General features: G+C 36.1%; 2 protein-coding genes across 2 annotated transcripts in view; both read right to left on the bottom strand.

Annotated features, from left to right (window-relative positions):
• The window catches only part of mcph1 (microcephalin 1), a 34,138-nt gene extending 25,503 nt beyond the window's left edge, over positions 1-8,635 (bottom strand). The window contains exons 1-10 of the mRNA XM_055030129.1: positions 8,548-8,635; positions 7,537-7,589; positions 7,360-7,451; positions 6,484-6,602; positions 6,285-6,369; positions 5,754-5,865; positions 5,550-5,681; positions 5,397-5,477; positions 4,068-5,171; positions 1,946-2,061 (exon numbers count right to left, since the gene is read on the bottom strand). Of these exons, the coding sequence (XP_054886104.1) occupies positions 1,946-2,061; positions 4,068-5,171; positions 5,397-5,477; positions 5,550-5,681; positions 5,754-5,865; positions 6,285-6,369; positions 6,484-6,602; positions 7,360-7,451; positions 7,537-7,567 (1,872 nt within the window). The 5' untranslated portion in view covers positions 7,568-7,589; positions 8,548-8,635. The remainder of the gene's footprint in view (positions 1-1,945; positions 2,062-4,067; positions 5,172-5,396; positions 5,478-5,549; positions 5,682-5,753; positions 5,866-6,284; positions 6,370-6,483; positions 6,603-7,359; positions 7,452-7,536; positions 7,590-8,547) is intronic.
• A 1,949-nt stretch (positions 8,636-10,584) lies between these two features.
• LOC129360067 (neuropeptide Y receptor type 4-2-like) lies at positions 10,585-15,818 on the bottom strand. Its single transcript, XM_055030144.1, has 2 exons — positions 15,752-15,818; positions 10,585-12,315 (listed from the first exon to the last, which is right to left on the bottom strand). The coding sequence occupies exon 2, from the start codon at positions 12,309-12,311 to the stop codon at positions 10,923-10,925; it is 1,389 nt and encodes a 462-aa protein (XP_054886119.1). The 5' UTR covers positions 12,312-12,315; positions 15,752-15,818; the 3' UTR covers positions 10,585-10,922.
• Positions 15,819-17,698: the final 1,880 nt, after the last annotated feature.

Here is a 17,698-nt window from a genome sequence, read left to right on the forward strand (position 1 = left end):
TTTTTTTTGTGGCTGACAATTAGATTGACTGAGAATGAATTGATGCACAAGTAAAAATAAAAAGTTACATTTTTGGACAACAAAACAATGATAATATTAAATTTAAGCCAAGTAGTATGAACATTAAAAACACTGATAATTGTAAAAAAAAAATAAAATAAAATAAACAAAAAAGTCTGAATCACATTAAACATTCTAAGATTCAGGGTCACAATCAGAAACTCAGAATCCATTAATATAATCTGTTAAGATTTCAGGCTAATGCGTCAGATAGAAGATAAAACATGGTACAGAGATTCAAGTAAGTGTGACTGCCTCTCAAGCATTTATTATTAGGATTAGGAACTATTTCGATCAGAATATTCTCTCATTTATAAGATAGAAATTAATTCGACTTACGGCAGCGCAATGTTGGAAAATAATGGAAAGGCAATATTATTGAATATTTGCTGCTATAAAACAACATTTTCTTTCCACTTCTATCATCTGCATTACTCTGCTTCCAACTCTCCCTGTGACCTTTAATTTCTTGGGAACCAACATCGGCATCAGTTGTGGCTTTCTACTGCAGAGAAGCTCCAACAGGCAGGTAGAGCATGTATTCCTGACACTTATAATGACGAATGAATAGAGCACTGCCGACAGTCCTTTGATATGTTACCCGTAATGATGACTTATTTGCAGGATATTGTGCAGCACTAAATAGAATGAAAAACTTAATTGAGTTTTGTTCACATGCTGACAATCAGGTGACTCTGGATGACCTGCTCTGCCAAAGGGGAAAAACTCTGATTTCCACAACTCTTCTTTGTGACACAATGTCTGTGAAAACAACTTATACTTCTGACAAACACTCAGATTGTGTTAAAAATAGAAGAAAGACCACCACTAACCTCAGCAGAAGTATTTGACCTACATAGTTACAGGTAGGTGTGAAGTATTTTTGCAAGATTATAGAGAAATTCTGTATTGATTCTTTGAAAGTGGTCTGTCATAACAAAGACAGTCTTGAAAAACTTTCATTAGAAAAAAAGCAGATTGCACGTGTTGCATTGAGGATTTATAAGCTGTCAAAACAAAATGACATACGAATCCTTGACATTTATATTCAACAGATTACCACCAGTTTTGTCTTCTTTCAGAGTAAGAGAAGGAAACAGTGGTTAGAATGTAATGCTTTTGACCTCATTTATCAGGTCCTCAGTTTATTATTTGGTAAACAACTTTCTTTGTTTTAGAGTTCTTGAGTAATAAACCAAATAAATGCACCTTGGAAATAGGGAATATTTTAAAGTTATGAATAAAACAAAGAGGAGCAACGATGAATTGAAAAGTGTGATTGCAGAGGGGCGTGAAACAAAGTTAAGCCGTTTTCAGCAACAGCTTGTTGAGGTTAGCAGCGTAACGTAAACAGAGCTGCAGGTGCATTTCCCAAGCAAGGAAGTTATGCTACCATCAAACAGCCAAAACACAGGAAGGACCAGACAGAAACTCTCATCTATGTGCTTCCAATGCCGTCAGCCATTCAAGCATGTATGTCCTTTAAGAGGAAGTCCGTACACGTCTATTAAATAAACACAGCTGATATGTTGTTTGTTTTCAAACCTTTCTACATCAGAAAGGCAGTTTTTTTTATCTACATATTCATGCATGGATGTCTAAGATGAGAAAGGTTAAACAATTCATTGCAAAATGCTCAAAATTGAGGCAGGAACCACATAAAAAACTGATTGCAAAAACATTTACTTTGTCTGAAAATCTATTTATTATCCAGAAAAAAAAAACTTGAGGCAAAAAAAAAAACAAAACAATAAAAAATCAATCTCTAATCTGTCACAGAATTTCATACCAGAGGAAAGTGTTCAAATTTATCCAATCAACATTCCCTGGATTTTGTCTACACTGACATCCAATTTAGCAACAAAAAAGCATTTCATCCATTTACCTTTGTTTTGTTAACCATCTTCTGAAGGCTCCCGTCAGCTTGCTTATTTTGATTTTCTTCAGCGACGGAGGTGATCTCTGTGAAACCAGCACCGACGGCGCATTCATTTCCTCCACCTACACATGAAAACAAAACAAACTATTTAAAATAGAGACGAGCTGGAGAATGGGAGTGTCAGTCAGGCTGTCAAACAGCTGTGGCTGTGTTCCTTTCAACTGTGACCTGCTTCAAAACTTACAGTTGAAGGATATTATATCATTTTTACACAAAATTACTTGCAGGAATTTCAGTACAAACAATGCAACTTCTAACAGTGCACACCGCATCAAAGGAAAAACACTCAAACAAAAACATACTGACATCAGAGCTAAAGTTATTCCAGTAATCAATCTTGGTTGGCATTTGTCCTACAATAAGTTATGGCATGCCAATTTAAGATTAAAACTATCTAATCAGTAAATTTGAATCAGATTATTTCTGCAGCAGGACACAGCACCAACAAACATAATTTGCACAAATAAATATGTTTTCTACACAACTTGTAGGGAGTATTTTGGCTCTTAGCAGACTGTCAACTAGAACCATTCCATACATCAGATGAACAGAGCTGGACCGCAATGCATACTGACAATCAGACTCAGATTAACCAAATATCTGTCTTCAGACTGTGGGAAGAAACTGCAGAAAAAGAGAAAAGGATCAGACCTCAGAAAGACCAAAGCCAAGATAGAAAACTGAAACCTTTTCAGAAATACCAGAAAGAGCAGAGGAGAGTCCTAATTTTCAGCTGTTAGGCAAAAGGCTCTGATGGCTCTATTATCCTCGACATGCATTCACTTGAATATACAAAGGGAAAGGTCACATCTAACCACTGAAAAACTTCTACCTTCTTCAAAGGACAAATTTGGTTGCTCCAAATCAAAATATTATACAAATATATAAAATGTCAAGTGTCTGAATAAGGTGACAAACTAAAATTCATCAAAATCAAGCAAGTTTTGCCAGTCAAAGACTCAAACCGGGTCAACAGTTATCCCAAATACACCAATTAAAGAAACATCTGTGGTAACAATGTTTTTAACCAGGAAAAAAAGTTTTATTGTAAAAGCAGCCTGCTGTTAATTTACAGTAGTTTAAAAATTAGAACATAAATTCAATATCAATTTTAACCAAACTAAAAAAAAAAATCTATGCAACTTAAATAAACAAAAAAAAAACTAAGCAATTACCCTCTTAAATGTTTTAAGTGTAATTTCAGGTTAGGAATACATTTATTTCCACTTAAAATGGCTACAATTGCACACAGGTGTTTCTTATCTGGTGTACATTAGAGCTGTTTTATTAAGTATTATGAAGAAGAATCACCATGTTTGAATCTCATACTGTATGTTCAGTCAAAACAGCTGACTGAGGTCTTCCGAAAGAACAATGCAGAAGCTACAGCCCGATAAGAGATTGAATAAAATCTCAAAATGACTGGAAATCAGTCATCGCAGGTGGAAGCTCCATGGTTTGACTGTCAAAGTCCAGATCTTGTTGTGGGACAACTTAAAACTGACTGAACATACAGGAAACCTCTCAAACATCTCACAGCTGTAAGTGTAAGTCCACAGCCTGGAAGATGGGCAAGAAATGTCACACTGAAGTTATTTCAACCAAAAGAGAACGTAAGACCAATTAATAGGGCTTGGGATGTCCTTTTTTACTTAGCTGAGAAAGTGCATTTTGTTGAATTAAGTAGGTCTCTTTTATATTCAAAATCACTTTTCCCCCCAGAGATTACAAATAAAGTTCATTTTAAAACAACTGATAAAACTAAGAAATATAAGCTTTTCTTTCTTTCATTAAAAGTGACTAACTGTAAGTATACCTGGAGTTTCTGAGGAGAAAATTGATCGATCAGGCCTCATTTTATGGTAAACCTTTATTCATTTCAATATTCAAATTCATGTAACAACTAAAATAAAGATGTCTTAAAAATAAGATAAACCAAGTTTAACCGTAAGTGTTAAGAAATATACACCAATTCTAGCACTCAAACACTGTTATAGCCTCTACAATTCAGGATGCTCAAAATGCCAGAAATAATAGGATTCTAGACCTGAATATTTGTACTACTCACTTTCAGAGCTATGGCAATTTGCAGTGAAATCTGAGTTTTTCTGCTGCTTTGATTCTGTGGCATCGTCTTTTTCTAAGGGCAGGTTTCCTGATGACGCTGGTCTCAGTTTCTCAACATCTTCTGTAGTTTTACTGTTGCCTGAAAACTCCAGAGAGTTTTGTCTTTGAGTCACTTGTTTCACATCAACAGCGGGACTATTTGGTCCGAGGAGGGGGATTTCAAGGTCTCCTTGAACACACCCACTGCTTCTTCTAGATTCATGCTTGAGATGTTTGTCACAATGATTTTCTTCCAGCTTCCTTTTTTTCTTTTCAGATCCACAAATTCCACCTTTTCTTGGTTTTTGCCTCTTTGGAAGAGGGTCCAACTCAAAGGGTATTTCAATTTTGCTCTCTAAGGGTAAACTGGGCAAAACAGGTCTTTTGTGATTAGAGGGAGAGAAGTAGTCCTCGAACACATCATTACCTCCATCCGTGGAACTGGAGGCAACATTTTTACATTCGTTGGGCACAGTGAAAGATCGAACCAAGGCAGAAAATGACAAGCTGGCTTTTTTGGGTGTTCTACATTCAGTTTTCTTTGCCAGGGAACTTTTATTAGACGTTTCAGTTGCAGCGGTAACCACTGTTGCTGATGATGAACAGCAAGACTTCACAGCATTTGGGGAAACTTGGGGATCAGTGTCTGTCCTTGGCTTTTTCACTGGTATTTTTAACTTATTTTCAGATTCCTTAGGTAACACTTTAGATGGTTTTACATGCGACTGCCGTCTTTCCTTGTGGAGGATTTGGCTCTTACCAGGAGTATCCTGGATAGGACTCTGTGAAACGTCTCCACATTTAACAACCTCTGGTGATTTTTTTCTTATTGAAATTCTTCTGGACTTTCTTTGTTTTTTCACATTTTTAACCTCTTTGTCGTGAAGGATAGTAACTACAGGCAACCTTGAAATCTGTTCAGGCACGTCTTGGCAAGGTGAGAGCCAAGGCTTCGTTGAGCCTCGTCCACTTAGATTGTGGTCTTCATCATCAGATGACCTTTCTTCTTCCTTAGCAGGTGAACCGCCAGGGTCAGCAACCAAACACTCATCAGACTCGTCATCTGCTGCATATTGGACAAAAGAAAATATTTTTGTTATTTTTGAAAAAAGAAAAAGCATTTTAATGCATTTATCACTATTTTTCTACCTTACTCTTCTTGCAGTTAAAAGAAGATGAATGACAAAGCCAAACATTCTGTCAGAAAATAGACAGTCTACAAAACAAAAGGCAAATTATCTGAAAATTGACTAAAGACTATTAGTAATATGATTAGACTAAGTCTTCTTACAGATGAATTTGAGGAAAGTTGGTGTGCTTCCAAGAGAAGGCTTCAAACCGGTGGGTGAGCAGGAATCAGCCGCTTGAGACGCTGAATAGCAAAAACAGGTGTATCAGGCATTTTATCAGTTTCAGTAGATTTAAGTTTTCAGTTTCAGATTACCTGTGGGTGAAATGTTTTCCCGTTTTTCTTTCATATCTTTCAAGCGTCGTGCCATGTAATCAGATCTTTTCAAAGCCGGGCTGTAAATTATTCCATTTTCTTGATCGATAATGATTGGTGACGTATCCACAACTGCAAGAAAATAAGTTAAGACGATCACATTCTGTGCAGTAAAATAAAAAATAAAAAATCCAGTATACTTACCCTGAGGTTCTAACGAAGGCAGTTCTTTCACCATTTTGTCAAATTTCTTCTTCAAACGCCAATCATTTTCAATAGTCCTTTCAGGAGAATGTTTTGGCAGCATGCAGCGATGCTGCAAGAATCACAAAAACCCCAAAATGTTTTAATGAAAAGCAATAAAGGCAAACTCCAAACACCTTACTTTGTCGACAAAATTTTAACTGACCCTTTGACCTGTACAGCTGTACATAAAGATATAACAAAATATAAGAAAATGCTATGAATTAATAAAACCAAAAATCACTTCAAAGATACTTTTTTACTTTGAAAACTAAAGAATCTTAGATGAAAATTTAAGGCCACGAATGAAACTTCTTTTAAAAAGCTTTCATTTATTCACTCGATATCTGTCACGATTAAGGCAAGGTCATTTAAGCAGAAGATATTTTATAAGAATTGAGAAATTTACTATACTTCTTGTTTCTATTCAACATTTTTATTTTTAATTTTCCAGATTAAATTTCAGAAACCATTAAATCTGAATCTACTCACCTGCCTGTTTTTCATCACAGGGTTTTTTTCATCATTTAAAGCTGGAAATAAACTTTCATCCGCACGTACACAATCATCGTAACACCTGGACAGAGCACAAAATAGAAAGGGTTGAGAACACCATCTTCTAAACGTTTAGGGCACTCTCATGATTTAGGAACATTGCTTCAACAAAGTAAGTCTACAAAGCTCCTCTCACCTGCCAACCCAGAGAACAGACACAAGCTGGACGTCCCGTTTCTTAGCCTTCGTCCATGTAGCTTGATGTCCATTGCTGAATACAACATGTGTGACTTGTTTATTAAATCCTTTTGATACCTTTAAAGGAAAGGTTAAAGCAGACTTATTTACTGCAAACAAACAGTTGAAACTAGATAGTTATGTACAGGGTGTGAAAACGTATACAAATTTCTCAGTGTCTGTCTGACAAAATATATCTAAAAAAAATCTGAATAAATGTTCTGCTTTAGTTCAGTTAGGATAATAAAAAATGAGTACTGTTTACCAAATGCAAAAACAATGAGGATAATAAATGGACAATAACCCTAAATATACTGCCAGACTATTTGAAAGTGGTTCATAGGGAACAAGGTGGATGTTTTTGGAGTGGCGGTGGTCTCTTGGCTATTTGTTGGCTGATCTTACAAGCCATGCGCAGTCAAGGTTGACAGCAAATCAGAGACTTGCATTAGTTCTGTTCGAAGAAATAGGCCAAAAATCTGAAAACTACAGTGAGAAGCATATGGAAGGATAACAAAAACATGTGACACAGATACCTCAATATCTAACAAGTCAGATGTTAAGGCAATTACATCATATGCTAAGAAAATGTATGCTTAGAATTTAGAATACAAAAAAATAAATCAATAAAAATAAAATAATAATAACAAAAATAGAATGATTATTCAGGCATTTAGTAATTTAAATCCTTTTGGTAATCCTCTTTAACCTAAAACAGAAAAAAGTGTAGCTTGAAAAAAATGGTTTTGCTTATTTTCATACAATGTGTGCAGATAACTGTGTTCAACTGTATGTACAATCTGAAAACACAGCAACATAAAAAGTGTTGTCTGACCCGAGCACCCATTTCCTCCAGCTGCTGGATGAAAGGTTTTGAATAGTTTGCTCTTTTATCCGAGGACCACACATCAACATAGGCAACAACATCTGCAAAGACATTAGGCATAATTACACATTTCAACTGGAAGCAGTAAAAATCACTCTAAATCCACTACAATAAAAAAGATGATACCTTTAAGAACTGAGGATTTGCTTGAGCTCATCACAGTCTTTCGTCTTCAGTTACTGAAAAACAGTGAGAAAAAAACTGTATGGAATAAAACGTTAAATGGTTTGGAACATGTTTAATTTAATTTTCTGCAATGTTTTTCAATAAGTCGCCTGTGACAAAAACTACCACAGCTCAAAATGATGTACAATGTTGACTATCACTCAATGAATTATGTTTTTAGAGAACGTTCAGTTGACATTTTCTGCAAATATCTAAATAAATAAATAAAAATAATAATTAGTAGATTTGTCTCATAGAGGAGGAGGTGAAAGCAGCCAAAACAAAAACATCCACATCATATTACAGTTGTTTTTGTATAATTAAATTGCACAATTATTTTTGACTGTCGTGATGTTTTATTTACTCTCTGGCCCATATCTAAATGTGTTATATGAACAACATATCAAATTTAAAATCTGATTTGTGCTGTATTTCAAAGATTAACGTCAGGAACTGTTTCGTTTCTACGTAAAGATAATGACGGTAGCATGCATGTCCTATTTGGGTTCAAAATTCATGTCCGGAAGTAAGGCAGTTTTAAGTCGAGCATTCGTCTTTTCTCTCAACTACTCTAAAATATCTCAGATACTATAGATCACGATCGAACTATTTTAGGCTAATAAAAGAATAACTTGAAGATTACAACACACTTGAAGATTACAACACACGTTCTTTTGCTGACATAACACTTGACGAGGAATTTCTTCATGCATTACCCTAGAATATAACCAAAAGCAAATTAACAACAGTAATTATGCATTAATCCGCGAATATATGACCCAATTAAAATACTTGGCCAATTTTCTGCTAAGTTAGCAAGCTAACAATTTGTTTCCGTTAGCACTGTTTTGGTGTGAACCCCGAAACGTCACACTTCCGTTACATAATAATCTTCATGTCACTCATATTTTGATTGTTAGGAGGACAATAATATCGCAGTAAGCATTACGGCGTATGTTTTAATGTACTTACCTGATATGTCAGAGAAGTTGAAATGTTACTAACTTTCAGCCAGCGAAAACACATGCCGCCTGCGGTTTGAGTTGCAAGACGTTCTGAGACGGACGGGCATGATTGGCTAATACGTGATATGCGTCATTTCCGTTCAGCTGAAGACAGGGAGTTGTTTTCGGGGGGTTTTCTGCTGAAGGCTGTTCCATCGGTACAGAACCACTTGTTGAATAATAAAATAGTCACAAAGTATTGACTCCAGGACTCAACAGTGCCACAGTGTTGAGTCATCTATAGAGAGCATTCTTGAGACATAGATCATTATATGGTTATCATAATCTGAAATTACTTTTTGAAGAATCCTAAATGAAGACAGTCAGGTGTAAAATTGAATATTATTTCATCACAAAACCAAATATTGAATATATTTGACAATATGAGCTATAATAAAACAACTTTGTTATTCTTTTTAAATGTCCATTTAGATACATAAATGTGGGTAATCACAAACTCAAATGGATTGCTCTTTTACTTCATCTACTCATTACTCTAACTTTCTGCTGCTGTAGCTAGTCTCTTCTGACCATGTGGAAAGTGTCATTTAAAGAGCCAAAATGAATGTTCAGTTTTTTTATATATAAAAATGTGCAAAGTAGCCATTGCTTAGATATAACTAGTACTAAAGAACAGAACAGAGTCAGATCAACATCAGACACAAGTTGAAATAATAAATAAAACATAAGGTGTGTCACCACCAATATTTAATGAAACAGTAACTAGTACAGAATAGTAATTCCAGTTGATATTTAAAATATATTGTAGCATATACAACTGAGCCAGCATATTGCATTAAATGACACATATCTATCTGATATTATATTGAACCAATTCTATTCTGTTTTAGATCATTCAGGGATACCAGAATTATTTTGTTAAAGCCAGAATAGAGTGAGAGAATGCTTTTTGAGAATTCTTTAAAACTTTCTTAAAATTTTTGTTTACTCAAACAAAGACTACTACGTATAGTTTAAATTTGATTCAGTTTATTTGTGTAGCACCAATTCACAACAAAGCAAGGCACTTTACAAAACAATCATTTCAGTCCAATTATACAAACAGATTTGAAGTCAATTAAGCAGATCCCATCTGCTTCCTAGTTTTCAAACAATGAAGTTCAGTTTATTATTCAAAATGGTATAAACGTATTCTATCTTGGGAAATCCACCTGACTCTATCGAGTCACGGATTTGGCGCAATCACTCCTTAATTAAAAACAATTTGGAAAAGCCTTGATGATAATGGTGTTGCTTTGTAAGCTTCTGATAGAATAATTCACAACAAGGTAAACAAAGGCACACCTATTGATGTATTTTCAGGCACACATACAAACAAATTTCCTCCTTGTGTCATCATGGGGAAAAGATAATTCAATCAGGCAAGAAATCAGAAAGAAAATTGTTGACCTCCACAAGTTTGCCTGTGGTACAATTTCCAGATGCCTGGAGGGGCCACATTTATCTGTTAAGATAATTACACACAAGCGCATACACACCATAATGACAATAAGAACATTTTGGTATGAAATGTGTATATTGACCTCAGAACAAAACTAAAACCTTAGATATAGAGGAAAAAGAGGGAAGTTTGCAAGCAGCATCATGTTGTTGGACTGTTGTGCTGCAGAAAACGCTGATGAATTTAATAAAACATACTTGCTGAAAGGACTGAAAGTGGGAAAATTGTTTGTGCCTCAAAAGTAATAAACCAATCAGGCTACTGTTTTAGTGGATTTGGAAATGTTATTGTTTCAATCATTATAATGTGAATTCTTAATTTTTCTGTTGTTTTGTAAACAATACATTGTCAATCTAAGCTACTGCACATGTATTGCTCACACCTTTTTGAGCAAAAGCTAAATAGTTATTTTAATAACACCATAAAGCGAAATATAAACACGGTCAATAAACAACCGAGGTCATCAAAAGCAGTCTTAGCAATATTGTAAAGCAATATGTTATCTTTATTTGTCACAAAAATCACAAAACAAGCCTAATTTATTCTTCACTGTGAAATGTTCACTTTTACACAAAACAATTGTCATAAATACAAAAAAATACTATAAATTTATCACAGTAGTCCACTTGAAAACAAATAGTCACAATGATTTTTTTACAGAAACTTTTAGCTAATACTTCCACATTACCCTTAATACTTTAAAACCAATGCTTTTGTACTATTAACAGTCCTTACTTAATTAAAAGGATGCACAGAACGAGAAAAAACAACATTATAGTACACTGTATTTTAAATCACTGATAAAACAAAGAAAATCAAAGTCCAAAAGCTGGACATTTTATCTGACTACATCCTATTATAGAGGCGTGACTTTCCTAAAGTCAGACTGAATTACTTCTGCATTGTAGAGGCACAGAGGTGCGAGACATTTCCATGTTTACTGTGGACATGGGAAAACGCTCAAGCTCCTCTTCTTGTGGGAAACAGCGGCAGTGGAGCAGCACCTCCTGCACTTCCTGACGAAAGTTGGAGTTGAGGAAGCCATAAATGATGGGATTGATGCAAGTGGAGGACATGGCCAGCAGGTGGCAGACGGAAAAGAGGAGGTTGTGATGGCAGACAGGCAGAGCTTCCAGGTTCCAGTCGGACAGCACGTTGAAGATGGTGAGCGGAAGCCAGCAAAGAGCAAAGGCCGTTATGAGTGCGACCAGCATGATGTTGATCCGCCGGCTGTTGGTCATGCGCTGGTTTTCTGGCGTCCTGGCACGGTCCAACATGTCTTTGCGGTGGCGAAGGCGAACAAAAACTCTGACATAGCAGAGCAGCACCAACAGGAGTGGACCACAGTACTGAAACAGCAGAAGCCATGTGGTGTAAGCCACCCTATGTTTGTGAGATGGCCAGTGCTCCACACAGGCTTCCATATGAGGAGAGGTGGGGACATAAGAGAAGAGAGAGCGATAGAGATTTAAAGGCATGGAGGAATTTTTGTAAGTAGTGGAGACAAGCTGAGTTGGAGAGGCATTGAGATAAACAGGAGGATACAGCTGAGGATGAAGTGGCAGGACTACATTGGTGTATGGCTCATTTGTGAGCAGTTGAAAGGCTAAAAAGGGTGTAGATGTGAAGCTGGCAAGAATCCAGATGAAAATGACAGCCATGTAGGCCTGGGGAATGCTTGGTTTCCATCCAGATGGGTTAATGATGAGTTGATGTCGTTCTAGAGCAATGAAGACTAAAGACAGCACTGACACCGTTACAGATACACACTGGATGAATGGCACCAGACGGCACAACAGTGACCCAAACACCCAATGGTCCATGAGTGTATAAATGACAGTGAAGGGGAGACAGAACATGCACACCAAAATGTCAGAGAATGACAGATTGCAGATGAAAATGCTGGTGACATTGACTTTCTCTCTGCGATGGGTGATGATGCAAATGAGGCCGATGTTTCCCACCAACCCCAGCACCATTGTAACACTGTACCACACCACAAGACATGTTGTGAGGACAGGAGACATATGGCACTGCTCTTCCTGCTCAAGAACAGAGAGGTCTGACATGAGCTGGGTTTTGTTCCCTGACATTTCCTGCACAGATTCATGATTGGCACTTTCCTTCTCCCAAAACAGAGAATGTGAAGAGGTAGAACCATTGAAAAGCAGAGGTGATGTAGGTAAAGAAGACAGGCTTGTGTTGGCACTGACGGACATGTCACCAAATCTCTCTGGACTTAACCATCCATTCCAATCTTTTGGAAACATACGTCTGAGACAGGGAGGAAAAACAGATAAAAACCTTTTAGGTGCAATGGATTCTAAAGAAAAGGTCAAATGATCTATTTATATATAAATAAAAGACAATATTTGGTAGAACTCTATTAATCCCAAACCATGCCTATTACTGAAACAATTGCAAGAGAGAGGTCTTATATTGAAGTTTTTATTTAGAGAAAAGCTTATGAGCATCATCAAATCATCTCTGAAATGATTAATGATGGACATTAATGTTTGACAGCAATGCATCTATTGTGCCTCGTGATGCATCTTCTCAAGGCTCACATGTTTTATAAATGTCAGTTGAATTGATTGCCATGAAACTTCACTAATTTGTCATTAAGTCAGGCTGGGGGGGCCTAAACAGTGAATTAATTGAGCAAAACGTAAAAAACACATGCAATGGAGTCTTCTGTCAAAAATACAGTGTATTAATTTGTAATACTGACAGCAGGGACCTGAACAAGGCCTTTTGCAAAGCAAACTACATAAGAGTATTTGGCTAAAATAGACTCTTGATCCATGTTGTTGTAGTTTCTATGATTTTTCTTTCTGCTGTGTTAATGGTTAGCTGGCTAGCTGTGTGGTCGGTTTTGCACTGCTAATTTTTAAAGTAACCTATTTTGTGTGCAAGGCTTGCAAAACTACATATTTAGTGCACACATAATTTTTTTCATCTATATATGAAGCGACTGTGTTGCTGTTGCACCTTCCTGTATGTCTGTGTCATGGGACCTGCTCTATGTGGACGACTCACATGGAGCAGAAAAAAGATTTTCAGAGTTTACCTGAAAACAGCAGTTAATAGAGTTTAAGCAAAGTTTAGGAAGCTCGATAACTTCTAGGAAGTTTCGTCACTATGTGATGAACTGCAACCATGTAAAAATATGTTACAAGCGGAATTCTAAACAAAAATAGCTGAATGTGCGAGATGGAAACATTTTGAAACACAAGACTGATCTGTAGAAACTGCACTTTGGTCAAAATATCTGTTGACATCAGAAAAACTGCAGTGACTGAATATGGTTGGTAAGAGTTAAGTTGGATATGTACACAAAATGTATAGGTCATGTTTACTAATTAAATGGCAATTGATATAATACTACACTTTGAAGCTACTGAGTTTTTAACCATGCACATAACATTAATATTCAATAGATTTATTGAAGTTCTAGACTGGAAATTAGTATCAGCAAATATCTAATCTTAAAATCTAATCTCAACACTCATATCAACACAGTTGTCCTTTTAAGACCAAGGCATGTCCAGGTGTTAGAACTTAGATTCTAGCACCTGGTTAAATCTAAAGCTTAGATTTAACCATCTTTTATAGTCATAAACTTTTTTTAAAAAAACACATACAACTAATCATTAAGCTGAAACTTAAATTAGGTTAGCAGGAATATTTTTGAAAATGCTCAAGCTGTTTCTTTGAATAATTTAAGTAGGGATTTGAAATTGCCAGAAGTCATTTTCTGTAGGAAGTTTCAGGTCAGTTTAAACTGAGGAAACAAGGAATCAATTGGTCATTGTGTGAGTTTCTTTTGATCCGGCTATTTAAAAAATATATTTTCATACTTATATATTCATGCTACAAAATAGACTTTGTTGGACTTTATTCAGTAAAACAATGTGTAGAAAATTCCACTTTAAACAAGTTCTATCAAGAAATGCTATAGATGCCAAAACCAAAATATACATATATTTTTTTTCACCTTATTGTTTGACCTAGAGTAGTAACCAACATCTTTTTATTGTTTATTTGTACACACAAAGACCTTTTCATTCATTGCCCAAAAATCCACACGCATTTCAAGATAAAGACACCAGCTTTGTGACTCTAAAATTATTGCGCGTGCCCTGCAGTACAGATTTGTCTTTTTCTCTTCAGCACAATGACTGATATTGTACGTCAAAGTGAAAGGGCGTGACATTGTCAGAATCCTAAAAATGGATTCAAGCCGTCTCCCCTCAATCCTTGGACATGTGCTGTGAAAGCCAACATCATAAACAAAATGAAACTGTCACTTTCTATTAGCGGCACACGCACTCAGCTATCAGTCACTTCACCCTGCCTCCTTACTAACCAACCCTGTCAGTGTGTGGACTGAGCTATGGGCACTGTGGCACAGCTCTGATCATCCTTTGTTAAGGGGTGGCAAAGCAATTGTATTGCCACAACTAGAAGAGCTTAATTCAGAACTAGAAACACCAAGGATAAAATACCCATTGCTATTAACTGTTTCATATTGCACTGATCCAACACCACAGACTGGACATTCAGCTTGTTGGTGTGTTATTCTTGGTCCCATCCTTGAGCCGAAGCTGTAGGTTGAGGGAACATCATAACCCACTCCATTGTACTCTTATCTTTTCAATCATCAAAGTGTCTTTCATTGTTCAGATGGACAGCCAACATAGTAATGTACAAATGGCCGACCATAAATTATGTTCACCTTGGGTTTTTCTTTATACATAGAAAGCAGCATTGTGCAGAACACAGAAGCTTTTTCCTTTTTCAGTCTAAGAGCATATATCCTCCACTTTATTATTTAGAAAATACGTTTCATTGAATGAATTAGAATTACATATTCTATTTATCAGAAACAATTGACCTTTGACGATGCTGTGATTAGTATTCATTGAGAAAATTTATTGTAATATGTTGTGGCATGTAAAAACATTTGAGGCTAAGCCTTTGGGGGAAATTAAATGTGTTTTTCTGTACAAGTAGAGTCACAGATCAAATGAATGTGCCTGAGAATGAAAATGACAGGGACACAGATTACTTGATGCATTTGAAACAAAAACGCTTTAGTGTGATTAAACTTATTTAGAAAACATTTAATTTTAATTCTTAAAAGCCATGCTGCTTACACCTTTTTTTTGTTTGTTTTTTTCTAAATTGCTTCCGTGAATCCATTGTAGATATACTCAATGAAACCAGATTTTCTTATTTTTTACCCTCTCTATGTGGAAGCTCAGAGTGAAGGCAGCTGGAATCTGTATGGTCTTCTCAATCTGTAATAATGACCTGACTCCCGTTGTTCTCTGCTTGGGGTGTCTCTGATTGTAGGTGAGTCCTCAAAATACATGTCCACTGTAATGAGATTTATCTTCACCTTTGCACACCGCGCTGTGAAAAGGCTTATCTTTTCCCCAGGTTTTTGATTTATTTTTTTGTCTTTTCTTCATTTTAGCTGCTAAAATGGCACACACTTCTGATAAAACAACAACAATCAAATACTATTGTTTAAATGTATCATTCAGAAAATATCTTTGAACATAAATACTTAATAAGCAAAAATGATTACAAGACATAAACCACACTGCATGCAATTTAAGTGATGAAATATTTAGAATCACTTCCACTGAATTATTATCCTACTCATTACATCATTATTGTCTGGAAGACATAAGTCACTCACGTGTGGCGGAGGCTGAATAAAGAGTTTCTGTGATGCCTTGAACACAGGAGATGATGCTCTGAACAGGTGTGAGTCCACAGGGAGGAGAGTTAAAGAAGGAGCTGACTATCATAATAGCCAGAGCGTTTCAGTCAGAATCAGCAGCGAGGGGAGAACAGCTATAATTGGGCTGTTGGAGCCGTTTGGGTGCCAGAGACCCTCGGAGAGTCGATCTCTGCTGTCACACAGTGGTGGGATCATTGAACTACATCAGCTGCTGCAAAGACTGTGGGCAAATTGCTTAGCAAAGACGAATCACAGCTGGAAGGTGCACCTTTATTACCAGTTGATTTTCAATTATGACAAGACAAAGTAGGACAGGCACTGCTGTTTTATTGGCTTTATGCTGAGTGTAAACTGCATAACTCCGAATTACTATTGTGAAATAGCATCAGGATATCGGACTGAAGTTGTGTCTTAAACATTAGAGTCTGTATTGTGTTTTCAGAAAGGATAACATGGATGTGTTTTGTCAGTCTTTTGCACCGTCTTGGCAGAGCAGGCGTCTTTAACCACAACAAGCTCAAACTCCTCAGTGGCATTAGGCATCCTTCAGACCCAACAGGGAGAAAAAACATAATTGTCATGATGGTTTTGTAAGCTAGATATAGTTTAAAAAAAGAAAGGAGAACAAATTAACTTACTAGGTTTTTGGTTAGTTTTTCCACAATTTGTCACATTACAGTATGATGTGATAGACAAAGACAAAATGGCACATTAGGGTGAACTGCAGGAGAAAGGATTTTATTTAAATGTTTTCTTTTTGAAAATTGTGGCATCCATATGTATTCAGCCACCATGAGTCAATATTTTGTAGAACTACCTGTTTTCTGCTGTTAGAGCTGTATGCTGTTGGGGTGTGTTTTTGCCAGCTCTGATCTAGGAGACATGTTTCATCCATTGCATTTTGGAAAATTTGCACCATCATATCAGGATTTTTCAGGTCTTGAGGATGATCATCAATAGGATCTGGACCTTGATTAAACCAATGAAACATATGAATATGTTTCATTCCATTACATATGCCATATATAATAATACATTCCATGGATGAATGATTACAATCATCCTGCTGGAATGATGGAAAGACGGTGTGTCTTTCCATCAACTCTGACCTGTTTCAAATTCTGAGCTGAAGAAAATCATCACTACAGCATGATGCTGCCACCACCATGTTTCTGTATCAATTTGATGCTTTCAGTGTGAAGTGCAGTTTGAGTTTTCTCCCACACAAAGCAGCTGGCCTAAATCAAAGTGATTTCCAAGAAGACTGCAAAGTTTAGTTTTGGTCTCACTTTATCTCAAACAGAACTTTTTTGGTTATCTTTCAGCTGGGTTCACAGAGTAACTGAATTTATACCAGCATTAAATAACACAGGTGGGCTTTGTTTTACTCAATTTAGTTGACCCTGAATTTAATTGAGGTAGTTTAAAAACATGCATGCCATGGTTTTGACATAATTTTATTTTAAAAAATGTGTATTTTAAAAAAAACAAAACACTTGTCCTCACTTTTACTTTGCAATTATTTGCTACTTTGTGTTGATCTAAAATTTAAAAAAATCCCAAATGAAATTCATTAAAATGGGTGTTTGGAATATGATACAATGTGAAAAGGTTCAAGAAGTTCGATTACCTTCAACAGGCTGAAGGTAATTTATTTTATCTTCTGATCTTTATGTAGCCTACCTATTTAATTCCCAGTCCTAGTGAGTAATTTTTCAGGATAAAAGTACTACTTATATGCTAAAAAACATCCATCATATTTCCACAAATTTTTCAGATATGTAGGCAGCTGTGTTCTGCACCCACACAGATATTTGCATTTATTATGGATGAACATTATCCGTCTTTACAACAATTATTTTGTCACACTTGCACCTAAAGAAAATATCCACTTTAAATCTC

The sequence above is a fragment of the Poeciliopsis prolifica genome, unplaced genomic scaffold, assembly GCF_027474105.1.
Source record: "Poeciliopsis prolifica strain line A6 unplaced genomic scaffold, Auburn_PproV2 SCAFFOLD005, whole genome shotgun sequence".
NCBI classification, from domain to species: Eukaryota; Metazoa; Chordata; class Actinopteri; order Cyprinodontiformes; family Poeciliidae; genus Poeciliopsis; species Poeciliopsis prolifica.

What these genes read in the sequence shown, in the direction of transcription:
- LOC129360067 (XM_055030144.1), bottom strand. Translation starts at nt 12,311, where the DNA reads ATGTTTCCAAAAGATTGGAATGGATGGTTAAGTCCAGAGAGATTTGGT.